We start from the raw sequence: 17,570 nt of genomic DNA, 5'->3' as shown, positions 1-17,570 counted from the left end.
ATCACCAACTGCCAGCAACCTTTAAAGTCCATCCCGCATCAATCGTGTCCTCGCATTGAGACCTCCTACATTCACCTTGTTCAGCTCTGGCCACAGACAGCATATTAATCCATTGTTTGGAATACTCTACGCCAGATCATAACCCCTCGCCTTTTCTTTGCGTCGTTATCTGGCCGCGAACCTCATCTCGATTAGGCTCCAATACCCCCGAGCAGAAGAGCCAGAACTCAATCTCTTCTCCCATTCTAAGGAGACACATCCTCCTACTTCCCACCAGGTACTATTCAAAATGGCGTCATCACAAACTGCTGCCAAGAAGGACGACAAGTCCGCCGCCGACACGAAGCAAGAGCAGACTGTTGTTGAGCAGAAGCCGGCAGTGCTGGAGGAGGACGACGAGTTTGAGGACTTCCCTGTCGATGGTACGTGCAAAAAGGACAACAGCCTTTACCGTATTTAAGGTTTAGAGGGCTGACATGCAATCCGCATCTAGACTGGCCGGCGGAGGAGACAGAAGCTGCCAATGGCGGCGGGGCGACACAGCACTTGTGGGAGGAGTCGTGGGACGACGATGATACTACTGACGATTTCTCAACACAACTCAAGTATGTTTATTGACCGAGGACTCTAGAGTTTCAGAGGACAGTAGCTGACAATACGTTGCAATAGGGAGGAGTTGAAGAAGGTCGAAGCGGCAAGAAAGCGGTAAAATCTGTTGACGGGACGTGCCGTTTTCATCAGGACAGCTTTCGAGAATGCCACTATACCAAAAAAATAGAAAAACAAAGTGAGAGAAGATGGAACGGCACGATGAATCTAGTGAGCAGCATGTTATTTTCTGCTAAACCCTAACCGGGTTATATTCCCCATCCTCTCTGATTGGATGTGCATGATCAGAACTGTGACATCCTCGGGGGGCATCGTCTCTCAGAAACGGAGGTTGGGATCAAATCTTTTTATTACAGCCAAGTAAGGCATACGTTTAGCAACACTGAGGTATTTGAGCTGCTGGAAGCCTGGCTCCAGCTCAACTAGTGCTATTCATATCACAGCAATGTGACATATGTAACCCATGGAAACACAACACCCCAATCAAACAGCAACAATTTAGTTCCGCTCGCTCAGCGCAACAACACCAGGCAGAGCCTTGCCCTCGAGCAGCTCCAAGCTGGCACCACCGCCAGTCGAGACGTGGCTGAGCTTGTCCTCGACGCCGTACTTCGCTGCAACAGTAGCGGTATCACCACCGCCAATGATGACGATCTTGCCGTTCTGGGCGGCAGCGACAGCCGCATCAAGGGTGGCCTTGGTGCCCGAGGCGAACTTGTCGAACTCAAAAACACCAGCAGGGCCATTCCAGACAATGGTCTCGGCCTCCTCAATGGCAGCCTTGTAGAGCTTGACGGACTCCTCACCGCAGTCGAGACCCATCCAGCCATCAGGAATGCCGGTGGCATCAGTAGCCGTACTGGTGTTGGCGTCCTTGTCAAACTTGTCAGCAGTGATGTAGTCAACCGGCAACACAACCTTCACGTTGTTTTTCTCGGCCTTCTTCATCAAATCGGCAACAGTCTTGGAGCCCTCCTCGTCGAAGAGCGAGTTGCCAATCGAGACACCGTACAGGGTCTTCTTGAAAGTGAAGGCCATGCCACCGCAAATGATGAGTGTGTTGACCTTGTCCAGCAGGTTATCGATCAGCTGGATCTTGTCAGACACCTTGGCACCGCCCAGGATGGCCAGGAATGGCCGCTTGGGGTTCTCGAGCGCCTTAGCGAAGTAGTCGAGCTCCTTCTTCATGAGGAAGCCAGCAGCTTTCTGCGGGAGGTCGACGCCGACCATTGAAGAGTGGGCGCGATGCGCAGTACCGAAGGCATCGTCTGTAAGAGAGTAATGGATTAGCATTGCGTCACATTCTGATTAAGCGCGAGTCTTGAAACTTACTGATATAGACATCACCCAGCTTGGTCAACCCCTTGCGGAACTCCTCAACCTTGGCCTTATCCGCCTTAATTTTGTTGCCCTCGGCATCAGTGCCCTTGCCTTCCTCCTCGATGTGGAAGCGCAAGTTCTCGAGCAGAACAACATCACCGTTATCGGCCTTGTTGACGATCTCCTCAACCTCGGGCCCAACGCAATCCGGAGCAAAGGTGACGCTCTTACCCAGGAGCTTCTCGAGCTCAGGGACGACCGGCTTCAGGGAGTACTTGGGGTTCGGATTGCCATTGGGGCGGCCGAGGTGAGACATGAGGATAACAGCCTTAGCGCCATGCTCAATGGCGTACTTAATGGTCGGAAGGGCGCCAACAATGCGCTGGTTGTTTGTGACCTTCTTGTCAGCGTCGAGAGGCACGTTGAAGTCAACCTGTGATGCAGATCGTGTCAGCCTTCAGCTGCTCAATTGCCATAGTGACAGCGTGGGGGTCCATCTGGCACGTACGCGGATCAGGACACGCTTGCCCTGGAGATCGACGTCCTCAATCGACAGTTTGTTTGCCAGCGACATCTTGACAACTCTTTTCAGTGTTTGTCGAATGAAGAATGTTCTCAATCGCGATACAAGGTCCAGTATTTTGCAGGAAGTTGGTGCAAAAAGGCGCAGTGAAGAGAGGCTGAGCTGGTGGTGCTTGGTGAGATGGAGGGGGGTGGAGGGGTAGAGGGGTAATAAAACTTGGTGGGGTTGCCTGCTTGAGCTGTGACGTCGCCCGATGGTTGGCTGATTGGTTTCCTTCTGCTAGCTTCGCTTCCAGAGTTCGACAAAATAAGTTTAAGCAATCGGAGAGCCGAGTACGGAGCTTGGTCGACGCCTAGCAAACCTTTCATTTCGCCCTACCTCATGCGATTTTGCTTCATCAATATCATGCCGCCAACAGCCTGCTCCTATCTATCTTCAAATATGCTCTACTTGTCGCCACGATAGGTTTCCTCGCTAATGATCCACTCCAAAAGCTTTATGTTAACGAGACAGGCTCCTGCTCGCCGGTTTTCGGCTATGCCCCGGTGACAGGCAGCCAAGACGCGCTCCGCTTATCACAGAAAAGAAAAGAACCCCGGATCAGCCCAGTTAAGCATGTGGCCATCACGGTGTCTTCGGGGCACTTGATCGTCTTTCGTTCACTTGCCGCTCCGCGTGCATGGCAAACCTGCCTATCATCTTGAGGGCAAACCACATATGGCTGTCAGGCCACCAGGGAACAGATACTGTGGCCACAGAGGGAACTTTCTGACTCTGAGAAAGAAAGTCAGATGCTTGTCAGGAACAAATTATTGTCAAAATCGAAATATCGGCGAATCAATAGACTTCCAAGTATCTCAATTGGATAAAAGAATATTGTTATCACTGCACATAGGCATTCTATAGAAATAAAAGAGAGCTGATGTTCGAGGAAGACAACTGTAACCCGAACTCAATTGTAAACTACATGGGCGTCGCTTGCCCATAATCAGAACGTAAAATGGAAACGATGACGCGCCAAAACTCCATTCGCCAAGGGACTCATGTCGTCAAGTCATGTACCCAATGACGCCCATGTCTTTTTATCAATATCAAAGTTAATCAGTATCCGGACAAGCCAATCCCATCTCAAAGGCTTGCCAATGCTGAGGAGGGAAAAAAAGGTACTGCCGCCTTCCCTATCCAAAGAACACTGTATGCTTTCCATCACTTACTTTAAGCGTCAGGGTGGAGGCATTGAACCTTGGAGTTCTACGGCAGTCGAATTTCCCCCGGCTGCAGAAGTCGACTTTCTTGTACATCTCCAGCGGCATTTGTGAGGGACAAATAGGCGGTCCAAGCGATTCCAACTGTTGATACAAACGGCTATGGGAGGAGTAGTTAGTAAACAGAATCGTGCAGAGCGACATTACAGACAGAGAATGGCAGTGCAAAACCAACTTACCAGCTGGAACTGGACTGGCATCAAGCGGAAGTTGATCACCTGCACAGCTGGCCAAATCATATAGTTTGCCTTCAAAGTTGGCACATACATATCCCTCATCTTGTGGTAAACGGCGCGGCGACCTCCTCCTTCGGCAATTGTCATAACTGTGAAAAAGCAAGCGACACCAAATGGTGCGAAAATCAGCTGGTCGAAGGCCACTCGTTTCATGGCGGGCAGGAAGGCACTGGACTTCGTAATAGGAAACGACCGTTCCAGGAACTTAAACCAACGAAACTGGATTGGGGCCATGAAGAAGCCGTACGCCATGAAACGAGTTAGCCGTTCAAAGTCGAACGGCGGCGGCAACAGTTTCGATTCGGGGATTAGTTCATGCTTGCTAAACGGATTCTTGCGGTCCAGCTCATGGATTTCAATAGCAAGGGCATCTTCACGCGGGTCCAGCCGACCATTTGGATGCTTTCTGAGGGCTCGCTGTCGGATCGCAGTGATCGTCTGGGCGACAGTGTCGGCAATCCCTCCAAGTATGGAGTTGGAAACCATCATAGTCAGGACTGTTGAACATCACCATTAGTGTCTATTGATTCCTCCCGAATGACTAAGATTGGCATAACATCAAACGGGACTAAGCGTCAACAGCTTTGAGGGTACGCACGAGGCCGTTCATCGTAGTACGTGTTGAACCGGCTTATGAGCCGCGCCATGATAGCCATCTGTACCAGTAGAACGATGGCATGCAACAGCGGCTAAGTGGTCACACACTCTAGTTAGCATCTGCTTCTGCAGAAACGGCGAGCGGCGAGGACTAAAAGCCAAAAAGCCGTAGGAATAGGCATGACAATATGGATGATACAGGGTCGGCGGATTGGGATGAAAAGTGATGAAAAGTTGCCACCGGCCAGTTGACCCACGCGACCACCGAGCCAAGAAGACCACTTACAACTCTGCCATAGATGTATCTGTGGTTGAGGACTCGAAGTAGCAGGCGGCGATTCAGTTCCCACGCCATTCTGTGCGTCCCTCGAGGGGGGGCCTCGACGCAATAAAAAATCTTGTTGATATCGGATCGGAAAAGGATGCAGCGGCCAAACGGGGAAGAAGCCTAGAGAAACCAGCTCTGTTGGCCCTGATCTATGACGAAAGGTGGCGCGGGGCCGGCTACCAGATGCAGCGATAGCTAGCAGGGGGTCCTCTAGGGCTGTCCCACCAAAGTGAAACGGGGAAGCTACTGCGAAGCGAGGGAACACGACGTGCAGCGGGAAGTGATACCGGCAAGGCGAGCGAGAGGCAGCCATCAACGTGTTCAGCCTCAGCGACAACAGAGGAGAGCTGCGGGTGACGAGCGCCGTCATCAATATGCCACCTGTTTGGGCATCTCACGCAACCGTCGAAGCCAACTCAAACAGTCTTGCGTGGCCGTTTGTGTTTCGGCTTCACGTTATTCCACTCCTGCCTTAACAATTTCCCAGCTGTATAGCCAAACAGCCACCACAGACGGGTCTTATTCGAAGATCATCTGACTTTTGGAAAAGGCTCGACGATCTCGTCATCCGTAGTTTTTCAATGTCTCTGGCCCAATTTAGTATCTTTCTTTAGACGAAGAACCCAGATTTCTACCAGGGACCTGTCGTTGAATTCCAACAGTAAATCCACAAGAGTGGACGCATGGAGATTGAAACCCCCCACCCCGCTCCCCATGCGGAGTGATCTCTGGCAGACCCGAGATCTGATGTGGGCCATCATCAGGGTTAGGGGTCCACTCTACTTAAAGTAGCTGCCGCTAGCGTAAACATTCATGCGTGCTGCCTTAGCCAGAAGAATTTTTACAACAGGCCGTTCTAGAATCATCGAAACAACTGCTGTTAGGTAGGGCACTAATGCATATGTAATAAATCATCATGTTATCTGCACTCCCAGTTTCTCAGCTTCATACGTACTCTATACCACGACCGTGCTTCCTGGTACCAAGCCAAGATCACTTTTGGGATTCCTTAAGTGTAAATTAGAGTGTCTGAATCAAATAACTCGGCTCGTAGGTTCCGATTTCTTTCAACCCCAAGATGCCTACTTCCCGGAACTATTGTAAGGCCGTTGTCAGTCAACCTCAACGCTATCAACACCGCAATCTAGGACCATGATCCGGGACTCTGATAAGGAACATACTCAAAACAAAGCATTCAGAAAACTGGATGGCTTTCGCTTCTCCGGTCACGCTAAATCTTGCCAATTCATAGCAGGGCTGGATTTTCTAACCCGGATTTCAATAAGCGTCCCATGTCGCCCTGGACTCAGAGCCCAATGATCCATTTTATCATCTGATCAGGCTCTTCACCCCTTAGGTTTACTTTCTAGTTTGACTCACTTGGCCATTGTATCTGCTGTATTGCAGATGTCAGATAAGCAGCGAATAAATCAGCTCCGCATCTCTGTAATGTACGCACCATCAGTAGCTTGCCAAAGTTCCGGCACACGTCTTGTCGCGCTTTCATGTCTCCTTGACTTTGCGGCTGATATGTGTTTACCTGGAGAGTTGGTGCCGGCATTCCCAACTAACTTCAAAAGCTCCTGGAACCAGACTGGTATCCAAGTTTGTTCGTTGGAAAAAAGCAGAAACATTTGGGAACCTGGCATCCCTTTACCAACACTGAGGTCTTAGTGACGCAACCACATCTAGCATTCATGGAGCATTAGTGACAATGGTGAAAGCAAACGCAAAGTCAACTAACGCCAATATTATCCTTGATGTACGAGATCACCAGAAGCGACAAGATAACAAGACCGGGACGGACTCTTGGAACGCTGGATGCATCCATGCTGTCACCTAACTGCAGAACAACCATCTTTCAGCGACATATAACTTCAACCAGTCATTATTCAGCTGACTCTCAAAAGGCTCAACCAAAAATGCATTCCCTTATGCTTCCTCTGCTGTCAATCAAGCCTCAACCCCGACACATTCCGTGATTTCCAGTGCATCCTCGTCGCCGGATGGGTCGAAGCTTTTGATAAATTGACTACGGTATTGGAGATTCGGATTCCCCTTCTCCGTCGATTCTTTGTCCAACTCCCGTTTCTCCGCAACACTGGCGCGCACATATGCCATGTAGGCTGGGTTACCTGGCTGAATCATGTTGTCGGCCACCAGAACCGTGCCTACTCCAACCAACCCTAGCCGCTCACAAACTTTGAGATCCGGCGTATAGGAGGGTTTGTGATGGTCAAAAAAAAACATGTCGACCTTCGGCTCAAGGACACCCTCTTTGTGCAACCGCATAATCCCTTCTTCGCCTGTGCCAACGATGACTCGCACCGTATCGCGGAGACCGGCAAGGTCCACGAGACTTGTGGAAATGGCAGCAAAAAGGGGACTCTTTTCGATGCTGTAGTAAGCCTTCCCACCAGCCTTCTTCAAAGCATTGCCAAATAAAATGGCTGAATAGCCCACGTAGCTGCCCAACTCAACCATGATAGCAGGCTTATACTTGGCAATGGTATCGCAGACAATGGCACCCTTGATCTCGCCGACATTGATCAGACCAGTGTGCGTCCTGGCAAACTCATCTATAGCTTGAAGGACTCTCGATGGATTCCCCCTGAGCTGGTCAAGGTCCGGTCGGCTATACACATATTCGAGGAGCGCGACCTCTCGGCCATCACCCAACTGTAGTCAAGCGTTGTGATCAGCATGGCTGTCTGGTCATGAAAACATGTTGGCATTCACGGAAATACTGACAAATGCTCCATTGACTTCGAATCTCTTGTATGCCTTGGTGGGATCAAATGCTGGAGTCGACATTTTGCTATAGGAACTTCGGTGGCGCTTGACGAGTTTTGACGTGATTCTTGATTGAGACTCAACAGAGTGGTCACTCGTCAGCTGTCCTGCTATTTTCTCGGACATTTAGCAGCTAGTCGGAGCATCACAACCAACAACGGCGAAGGCGCTCCAGCTTTGATGGGCTCAGACCGACGATGGCAGGAGAGATTGAAGGTGGTTGCAATCGCGACACGGGATTGTACATACTTGCCAATTCTTGTGGCCCCGTTTTGGTTAGATGAGGTAAGCACAACAAATCTCAGGCGAATTCAAGTTCCCGATGCCGAAGTCTCCCGGGATGAAGAAGCAAACATGCCCAGCGGGTCGCACAACCAGGGACACGAGGCTAAATAGTCTCAGGAGGATGGGATTTAGTAAATTTACCCCGCTTTGACTTGTCCTACTGGGGTTTGATGTCACCATGAGAGACCCTTGCATCCAGTCAGCGCTTGCATCCTGTAAAGAGCTGAAAGAAGATATCAACAAAAGAAACAGGCATTATATTGGTCATGCAAGCCAATCAAAGAAGAGGCCGATGCCGAGACCTCCTGGTTTGGGAAGGGGCTAGGGTCCAGGAAGCCATATCAGCAATCAAACACAGGCTAGCTCTGGATGGCCATAGATCTGTTGCACAGAACATGTTGTGCTTCATGGACGAATCCAGAGCAAACTCCACCCTCAAGCTCCCTTTTCACTTGGAGCCGGAATAGTTCGTGTGCTCATGTTCCTGGTCCATGGGAACTTATTGTTCCGAATACGAAATAGGAGGGCCCTGTTTGGCACACACAGGCTGAGTTGTATCCTGATCTTTGATATTCGGCACCCAGACATGAGGCCCATAAGTGAGTTGTCTTTTGGTGTCAAGTTTGATCTCAGCACGTGTTACATTCTCAAACCCTTTTGTGACTACATTGGGCCCGAAATCTTTATAGTTCTCTCTCTTGACATCAGTTCAAAACATGCTTTCTGGTTCTATGTTCAATTCAACGGGATATTTCTTCACTGGAATTCGTAGTTGACACAACTGATGTGTCAAACAGTGGCATACAAACCAGCTGCAGTGTCACCTTTCTACTTACAATCTTATGTCTCAGGATTGCTGTCCGCATACTGACAACCACATATGTCCTCATTGCCACACCTAGCATGAAATATCAATATGATGGGGCTGTTGTCTTTGCATTAAGTTGAGGACCCCTTTTTCTTAGACGCAACTCTAATAAGTATTTTCTGTACGTTCTATAAAGTCTCGATGCCTGCTGATCGATCATCATTGTAAGTTTCATGGAAAAGCCTAGCTTCACAACATCAATAGAGATATCACAGTTGAATTTGAGTCCTCCGGTACCAAGCCAATATAGCCTGTCTCCGATTAATGACGGGCAACGAGCACAGATAGATTACTGCATGACATGTTTATCCAGGGATATGTGAGTAGCCGGTTCGGTGAAGTTCTCTACATTATCCTACTTAGAATCAAGGGAGTTATGATCTCGGGATGTGAATAGAAAGGCAGTTCCGGGAATTTCATCCTACAAACCATACCTGAACTTTGCACTCGACCTGGTTAGCACCTTCCAGCCCTAAAACAACGCTTTTCCCTTGATTTTCTTCAAGTCGGTAGGTGCCTTGTCGCTTGAACGATGGGATAGCCCTAAAAGGGGCATTGTTTTTGTTTGCCAAAAGGGTGTGTTGGGTGGGGTTATGATCTGCATTTAGCCTCATCTGACTCTTCACTCTGCTCTAGAAGAAAGGAGCCATCAAGCTCTTTCACGCCATTGTCTTGGCTATTTTACTTCATACCACTCCCTGGACCCTCATTCACTCTCACTTATATATTCAACATTTTCCCCAAGAGGGTAGCCTAAGGTGGGGGCCCAGCGGCATGACACCTATTACGGCACCTTTGCATTTTTTTCCGCCACCCATATACTCTTAACAATCTTCCTGCGGCACGCAAGCCATCATCGTATGTCTAGCGGTAGTATCTAACCCTTGGACCCTCCACGTGCGACTTTCATAATGATGACTGCGATCAAAGAAGTGGATGTGATAATCATTGGGGCAGGACCGGCTGGGTTTGTCATATGCTTCTGAACTTAGATGATGATACACTCTTGGAACTTAATCAGCTGACAGATAATGGTTTACAGACTCACACTGGCCAATTGGTTCCGACATTCCAACATCACGGTTTTAGTAATCGACAAAAAGCATGGCCCAACATGTCGTGGGAAGGCAGATGGCCTTAAAAGTACAACAAATGAGATCTTCGAGACATTTGGCATTGGTCCCCAGATTGAAGCAGAATCCTGGAGGATCGAAGAAATTGCAATCTGGGGTCCTTCAGCTACTGAGCCTGGTATCGTCAGAGAGGAAATCCTTTTTGATAAGGTCCCTGAACTTGGAAAGCCTCGAGAGAGCATACTTCAGCAAGGTGGGCAAACAAGCCTTGTAAACCCTTCTGTTATGAACACATGGTTCTAAACTGCCGTAGGTGTCGTCGAGTATCACTTGTTGAACAACCTCATTTCTCATGACAATATCAAAATCAGGTACGGCAAGGCTCCCGTGGCTGTTACCATCGACCCACATTGTCCACACGATGCTTCCTCCTACCCAGTGACCATCACATTTACTTCCATCCAGGACCAGGGCAATGAGTCAACATTGGGGCAGCCGGTTCGGGAAGAAGGCTTCGAAGAGACTATACGAGCGAAGTACATTGTTGGCTGTGATGGAGCGCATAGTTGGTTGCGCAAGCAACTGGGCGTTATTCTTGAGGGTGACTTAACAGATTCAGTTTTTGGTTGGTGTTCCTGAATGAGACGGGTTGGCTCAGTTGGATTTTATCTGCTGACCTGGGAGGTCTAGGCGTGATCGATATTATCCCAAAGACGAACTTCCCTGATATTCGAAGAGCGTGTTACATCCGAAATGCTACTGGCGGCACGATCCTCGTTATCCCAAGAAGTAACAAAGAAGTTCGTCTATACATCCCCGTTGAAAAAGGGGGGGCTCTATCGGACCCCGGAAATGTCACATTTCCCCAAATCATGGAAGCTGCTCGCCGAATGATGGCCCCTTACACTCTTGAAGCGGGCTTCGTATCCTGGTGGTCATCCTACCGTGTTGGCCAACGAGTGGGCAGTAAATTTTCGACTCATAATGAACGGGCATTCCTTGTGGGTGACGCTGTTCACACGCATTCCCCAAAGGCTGGGCAAGGTATGAACACCTCAATCCAAGATGCGTACAATCTTGGGTTTAAACTCCGGCTTGTCCTTCAAGGTCGGATTATGGCCCATCCTGAGCGACTACTCAAGACATACGAGACAGAACGCCGACCAATTGCCCAGGACCTTATTGCTTTCGATCGTGGCTACCTGAAACTATTCGCTGAGCCTTCTCCAAGCTTGAACAGAGAGATTATTCAGGCAATGAGGTTCACGACTGGTTTGTCAATTCGATATCCTCCCTCATGCCTTGTCCAGCTTCCTAGAGGGGTCGGAGAGCTAGGAGAGAGCTTACTCAAGGCTGATTTGGTTCCTGGAAAGCGTTTGCAGGATGTCCAGGTTGTTTATCATGCAGATGGAATACCCGTTCGACTGCAGAGTAGGATGAAGGCCACAGGCTCCTTCCGCGTTATAGTCTTTGCGGGAGACATCGATGATGCAGAGCAGTTTAGCAAGGTGCAACGCCTAGGAGATTTTTTAGCGAACCATACCAGGGGACTTGGTTCACTGACTATGATGTCTCCTAACCGGCCTGGAGCCCCTGAGTCGGAGGATCAACCTGCAATTGAAGTCCTCCTCATACATTCATCCGACCGCTTCCGCTTCCACTTGACTGATCTTCATGAGATCTACCGGCCTTGGAGCGAAAAGATCGGATACGACTACTGGCGGGTCTTCGCCGACGGGGAAAGCGCCCATGATGGCCACGGCAGAGCTTTTGAACGACTGGAAATAGACAAGAAAAGGGGATGCTGCGCTGCGATCCGTCCTGACGGCTATATTGGAGCTGTGATGGATCTAGAAGATGAGGATGGCCTCAGGGGTTACTTTGAGGGTGTTGGCATGCTCGTTCCTCTCAAAGCCTCTTAGCAGGGTTAAAAGTTTCAATGGACACTAGGAGACACCGGAATGACCGGTAACTTTTAGATAAGCTGTAAGCAGAGGTCATAAAGCGGGTTTCGTAATTCCTTTTTGAGGTGGAGGTGGCACAATCTGTTAGGGGGCAGTGAGTATTGTTCTAAGAGAGTTGATTGATGCATCCTGCTAAGTAGGATCAATAGTATCTGCAGTTGCTCTCGATACTTTCCTCTATCATCCTTCTGGTTGGGGGCCCGAGAATTGAATGGTAATGGCAATAACTCCGTTGCAACGTGTTATGGTATCATTACCAACGTGTGGTATGCAATAGGCTCTGAATCGACTTTGACTTCCCATTAGGTAGCTACTCTCGCTTAACCGGCTGCAAGCTAATAGCTGGGTGGTCGACGGCCCATGAGAATTTGTAAGAAAAAAATGTGATAAAGTGATGTGTCTTCGGCAGAGCATCATTCCAGCGATAGGAGTGGGTGAAGTGGAGGGAAGAGCACCCCAGTCTTTTCAATCATAAATATCATCTCCTGTGCCTGACACTTTCCAGCCTCAAGGAGACTCCATCATTACCGCTGCAACAAGAGAGCACGAACTCGTCTCGCAGCAAGTCTGGTTGCCGTTCGGGAACAGCCTGCCTTTGACCTTGTCGGGCCTCGATGAAAGCTAAAAGCCATGCGGGATGGAACACAGGGACTGTCCGACGTTGACTTGCATTCCTATCTCAAAAAACTGCACGATGTTTGGACCAACCTGAAAGTCTCCAAGCTGTTTAGGTACCTGCCTAAAAGTCGACATCTCGACCCAGAAGATCTACACTCTCTGTGGGAGATGGCACATGTATGATAACTGCGTTGAGAAGATCGAAACTTGTATTTCTGACCCTCAACGTCTCGATCGCTGAGGGCCAATGTGCGATGAACTTGGGATCTGCTTGCCTAAGACCGACTAGTGTGAGGGGGGGTAGGATCATTGTGACGAGGGAAAGGTTTGCTTCACAGGGCTGTGGGAGGACAACAAGGGGGTATGTCTTCCGTTGAGATTCGGATCGGAGACTTATGAAAAGACGAAGCTGGATGAAGCATGACGTTATGGCCAGGAAGGCCACCAAGATGTTGAGAACTGAGGTTCTGTTAGGGTGGAGTCAATTAAGTGCCAAAAAGTCCTAGGACCGTCAGAGAGCGCGCGCTCATGCAATGTTGTCGAAATTAGTAGGATGCAGCCTGAAATACTCTTCATGAAGAACCGGCGCCACTGACGTGCAGTCTCCAATTGAGTATTGCATCGAGTGAAAAGGGCGTCAAAAAGCATCACGTCCACAACGCTGTGAACGGCATCAGGCACCAACGCGAATTCTATCCAAAAAGAGTGTTGCACAGACCAACTGAGACCTGCACTGAACGAGGGAGCCCCTGAGAAAAAGATGCCTGACCACACCCGACGTGGGGGTCGAACCCACAACCTTAAGATACTCTGGAGAAAGTAGAATAGAAGTCTTACGCGCTACCATTGCGCCAGCCGGGCTTTCAGTCAGTCAATGCTACAGTGGCCTCCCTGTATTTACTGCATGAGAAAGCGTTGCTGAAACAAAGCGATCAGGAAACAAGGAGCCAGGGTTGATCATTTCAAGAAAAAAAGGTCAATACAGTCAGTGATATAGCAGCAACTTAGAGATAATATACCACATATAAGGTAGGATACGTCGAGCTGTCGCCGGGGTTCTCTATGGATGGTGTTTTGTTTGAGCGCTCGCCCTTGATAATTGGATCCTAATGCTCCATGTTTCAACTGACATCGAGGATCACTCTCGTAGAGATGGTTCCGGTGGTTACAGAACATTGTGTGATCAAGGCACTGGAGCATTATGCATGCACGTGAAGCTGGCAGGCGTCGCTCTCTCAGCTTGGTTCACCAGGCTGTGGACCATCTCGGAATCCTACTGAGACTCAACGCAACTAGCTCCCAGGATGTTGATCCTGCTATCGTCATCATATCCTCATTATGCCATATTAATTCGTAGGTAAAACTTGCTTACGCAGTCTTGTGTTTAAGTGCTTCAGAACATGATGTTCCATCAAGACATTTACAGTTTATGGCTAGAGCTATGCTCTAACCCCAAAATGAGTAGCCTCACAAGAACATCCTTTACATCAAGTCCAAGGTTTCGCTTTTATGGAGGACGTCTATGTGGTATCCAGATCGTAAGGTGTCATATTGCCTGTCCTAGAAAATCCACCGTTCGCTCGCATCGGCATTCACTCCTGAAGGGGTTTGAGCATGAGCGTGGCTATTGTGGACAATTAGTTAGTTTTCTGACATAGACTTGTTTTAGCATGCTGAAGATGCCTGAAGACATTGAAGGAGTTCGTGGAGTTGGGGTACTCCTTGGGTCCATGGGGCTACTGTCGATGTCTAAAAGATGCAAGTTTGAACGATGGCCCTCCCCACAGCCCAAAAGACAAGTTTAAGACACGAGTCAAAAGAGGAACCTAAAACCGGTTGTGTTTGCAAGCATAATTCTTAAAGTTGCCACAATGAGGACGTTGACAACCATTTTGGCCACAATTGGCCTGCTGGGTTGCGCATGGTTACGTCGACAATGCTACAATCGGTGGTCAATTTTAGCAGTTAAGACAAAGCTACTTGTGAGTCTAAGGATTATCATCGTTAGCTGACTGGGCAATGGAGTTCTATTAGGTATGATGGGGGGCTTACAGTGAAACATGCCAGTAAACACTGATCACTTAGCCATATAATGGACCATTACATGGGCAACAACAAGGTGATGATCTCTCCTAAACTGACCGACTCGTAGTAGTTTTTAGTTAACAACAACTTGGTAAGCCCCTAAGGGTCTCCCGCTCTATTCCTGGCAATAGTCCTGTTGAAGACGTGAACCCCATTGATGTTCAATGCCATCAAGGCTCTATCCCTGCGCCGCTGCATGTTACTGCCCCAGCAGGGTCTACTGTGACACTACGTTGGACACTTTGGCCCGACTCCCATGTTGGCCCCGTCATCACTCACATGGCTCGTTGCCTTGACACTGGCTGCCAGGACTGGGAACCTTGTACCGCGTATGATCATATTCACCGCATTCCATTCCAGATAACAGTGTTAACAAGTGGTAACATAATCCCGTCTGGTTCAAGATCAAGGAGGGCGGCCGTGAGCAGACTTCAAACGTCTGGGCAGCTGTCAGTTTCCCAATTCACAAATTTAGCCTTGGTTTGAGCATCCGCTTACTGACACTTCACGCTTCCAGACTGCCCTCATGAAAGTCCCAACTTCCTACACCTACACCATTCCTGGCTCCCTCAGAAAGGTCTACTATTTTGTCCGTCACAAGATCATCGTGCTGCACGCGTAGTGGACCTACCCGGATGCGCAGTTCTATCCGGTATGCCACCAGCTTAACGTTTCTGGCGACGGGTCGGTTGTCCCGAGCACCAACCTTGTGTCGTTCCCGGCGCCCACAGAACCACAGGCTCAGTTATTACAAACGATACCTACAAAGGTAAGTTTCTCTTCCGAAAGACAGAGTCGGTTGGGAGAGAAGGATTGGAGACTTGCTGACGTACTGGCCTAGCTCAATCATATCATCCCTAGCCCTGCTGCATTCACTTGCTGAAAAGGAAAGCAGAAGAGCTGGGAGGAATCAAGTTTTTAAGTCAATGCCCTTCTCGCAGTGCTCCTTGCAAACGATCTTGAGGACCTTATCCAGACAAGCGAACAACTGATCTTAGGCCTTGGACCCAGGCAGAACTCGATAACGAGCTATTGTCTTTCATGTTCTAATTGGCTCCTTTGTACATACTCCTGAATAGCACAAGAGCAAATGTCTAAAAACATCCGTTGAGTGATGTTGAAACACTGTATACTGCGCCAGGAAATCAGCTTGGTAGGGGTTACGGGATATACAAGCACCGTTTTTAGTACATATGTACCGTCCTTAAAAGCTCTGTCCTTCCATCAACTATCGGGCATCACGCATCTGTCTTCTCAGCTATAGCTTTTGCTGCGGCCTTCTTTGCCAGCTCTGCTCTCATCTCATTCTTCATCCTGGTAATCGTACCAGAACCGCCGTACACAAGACCGGTATAGACCATGGCGACGCTGGCACCGGCATTGAGGACCTTGAGGGCCTGCTCGCCGTTTGTGATACCGCCAGTAGCGAAGATAACCTTCTGGTGGGGGAACGAGTCGTCCAACTCTGCGGACTTAAGCGTGTAGCTGTCCAGCATCTTGCGATACCTTCCAACAAGGTCCAGTGTCCTCTCAAACATCGCCGGGCCGGAGAATCCTCCCTCCTCCTGCAGAGCCCGCTGCTCCTTGGAAGTAAGCTTGATGCCAGGGGGGATCAGCCCGGCCCTCCGCTTCGTCGTGTTGCCCACAATAACGCCATCTACACCGCTCATCCACACGGCCTGCACAACGCCCTCGATCTGGGTGTCGTGGTCCTCATCGGGTGACACCTTGACCATAACCCGCGGCTTCGTCTTCCGGTCCGTCCTCTTAGCCTCTTCAACGACAGCATGCAACAGCCTCGCGAGCGGCTCCGCCGCCTGCAGGTCACGCAAGCCCGGGGTGTTTGGGCTGCTGACGTTGACAACCAGGACATCCGCGTATGGCGCCAACCGCTTGACGCAGTGTACATAGTCCCGGATGACCGCATCTACGTCTTTCTCGTCTGTTTTTTTGTTCTTGGCGATCTGCACGCACAGCAGACGCCCGCGCTGCAGGCTGCCAATCGGCACATCCCCGAGCGGCTCGTGGTCCAGCATGTCGCGTTCCGTCAAGCCCAGGCCCATGGCGAATTTGCGCAGGCGCTCCCTCAGACGAGCTGCCATGGCGTCGGCACCGCGCGAGTTTAGCCCGTAGCGGTTGACGAGGCCGTCAACGGCCGGCACACGGAACACACGCGGCCGGGGGTTACCCTCCTGCGGTAGCGGCGTGCAGCCGCCGACCTCGACAACGCCGGCGCCGAGGGCGAAGAGAGCGTCAGGGATCTCGGCATCTTTATCCAGACCGGCAGAGATGCCAATTGGATTGGAGAGCTCGTGCCCGAAAACTTTGACCGCGAGGGGGTTGGGGTTCTCAGAGGTTTCGGGCGTCGGGCGTTCGCGGGGATGGAGGTTAAGGGAGTAGAGGAACTTGAGGGCGGCAGTTCCGGCGTGGTGAGCATCTTCGGCGTCGGGGAAGATCACGCGGAGAAGAGGGGGCACCAGCCAGCGATGGATGGATGCCCGGGTGTCTGTGACATAATAGTAGATGCCACCAACAGCGAGGGCTCCGGTGGCAGCGCCAAGGAAGTAGGACAGTTTACGCGCAACACTGGCCGAGCCGGGGCCTGATGATGGCGTGGTAGGCGAGGACTCGGTAGATGCGGGGCGAAGACCAGCATGGCTAAAGACCGAGGGCTGGCACAGAAAAGGCCGAACTGCCACTGAGAACGCGTGTCGGGCCCGGAGGGATGAGCTCGCCATGGTGAACACCGAGAGCCGGCCGAAGCCAGCGGTCAATGGCTCGATGGAAGCGAGGACGGCGGTGGAGGACGGTGGGTGGTTGCTCGTCGCTCGAGGGGATGCGATGGGAAATTTCGGCTGGTTTTGATGCCGACTCCGAGGGGTCGAGCAAGCGCCCTATGCCAAGCCAAGATTATACAGTGTAATTAACGAAGCTATCCACACTGTACCGGAGATCTTTTTGACCTGGTCTCACCACTAATCTTGAAGTGTATCAACAACCGGCCAA

General features: G+C 50.2%; 5 protein-coding genes and 1 non-coding gene across 6 annotated transcripts; 1 reads left to right on the top strand and 5 right to left on the bottom strand.

Annotated features, from left to right (window-relative positions):
- Positions 1–289: 289 nt before the first annotated feature.
- Positions 290–709, top strand: CTHT_0037380 (uncharacterized protein; the record flags this gene model as incomplete). The annotated part of the gene is made up of 3 exons (XM_006694099.1): positions 290–422; positions 494–605; positions 670–709. The coding sequence occupies 3 exons, from the start codon at positions 290–292 to the stop codon at positions 707–709; spliced, it is 285 nt and encodes a 94-aa protein (XP_006694162.1).
- A 398-nt stretch (positions 710–1,107) lies between these two features.
- On the bottom strand, positions 1,108–2,503 carry CTHT_0037370 (phosphoglycerate kinase-like protein; the record flags this gene model as incomplete). Its single annotated transcript, XM_006694098.1, has 3 exons — positions 1,108–1,877; positions 1,942–2,362; positions 2,438–2,503. The coding sequence occupies 3 exons, from the start codon at positions 2,501–2,503 to the stop codon at positions 1,108–1,110; spliced, it is 1,257 nt and encodes a 418-aa protein (XP_006694161.1).
- A 1,200-nt stretch (positions 2,504–3,703) lies between these two features.
- Positions 3,704–4,442, bottom strand: CTHT_0037360 (uncharacterized protein; the record flags this gene model as incomplete). The annotated part of the gene is made up of 2 exons (XM_006694097.1): positions 3,704–3,817; positions 3,897–4,442. 2 exons carry the CDS (start codon positions 4,440–4,442, stop codon positions 3,704–3,706), a joined length of 660 nt encoding a protein of 219 aa, XP_006694160.1.
- A 2,389-nt stretch (positions 4,443–6,831) lies between these two features.
- Positions 6,832–7,692, bottom strand: CTHT_0037350 (catechol o-methyltransferase-like protein; the record flags this gene model as incomplete). The annotated part of the gene is made up of 2 exons (XM_006694096.1): positions 6,832–7,557; positions 7,630–7,692. The coding sequence occupies 2 exons, from the start codon at positions 7,690–7,692 to the stop codon at positions 6,832–6,834; spliced, it is 789 nt and encodes a 262-aa protein (XP_006694159.1).
- Positions 7,693–13,250: 5,558 nt separating this feature from the next.
- Positions 13,251–13,340, bottom strand: CTHT_0037340. The gene is given in 2 exon segments: positions 13,251–13,286; positions 13,305–13,340. It is a non-coding gene; the product is annotated as a tRNA-Arg (tRNA).
- Positions 13,341–15,802: 2,462 nt separating this feature from the next.
- Positions 15,803–17,302, bottom strand: CTHT_0037330 (putative dihydroorotate protein; the record flags this gene model as incomplete). The annotated part of the gene is made up of 1 exon (XM_006694095.1): positions 15,803–17,302. One exon carries the CDS (start codon positions 17,300–17,302, stop codon positions 15,803–15,805), a length of 1,500 nt encoding a protein of 499 aa, XP_006694158.1.
- Between the last annotated feature and the right edge of the window lie 268 nt (positions 17,303–17,570).

Source organism: Thermochaetoides thermophila (assembly GCF_000221225.1).
Source record: "Thermochaetoides thermophila DSM 1495 unplaced genomic scaffold scf7180000011816, whole genome shotgun sequence".
Lineage (NCBI taxonomy): Eukaryota > Fungi > Ascomycota > Sordariomycetes > Sordariales > Chaetomiaceae > Thermochaetoides > Thermochaetoides thermophila.
The sequence above is the reverse complement of the archived record's forward strand: the minus strand, read 5'-3'. Positions and strand labels throughout refer to the sequence as shown.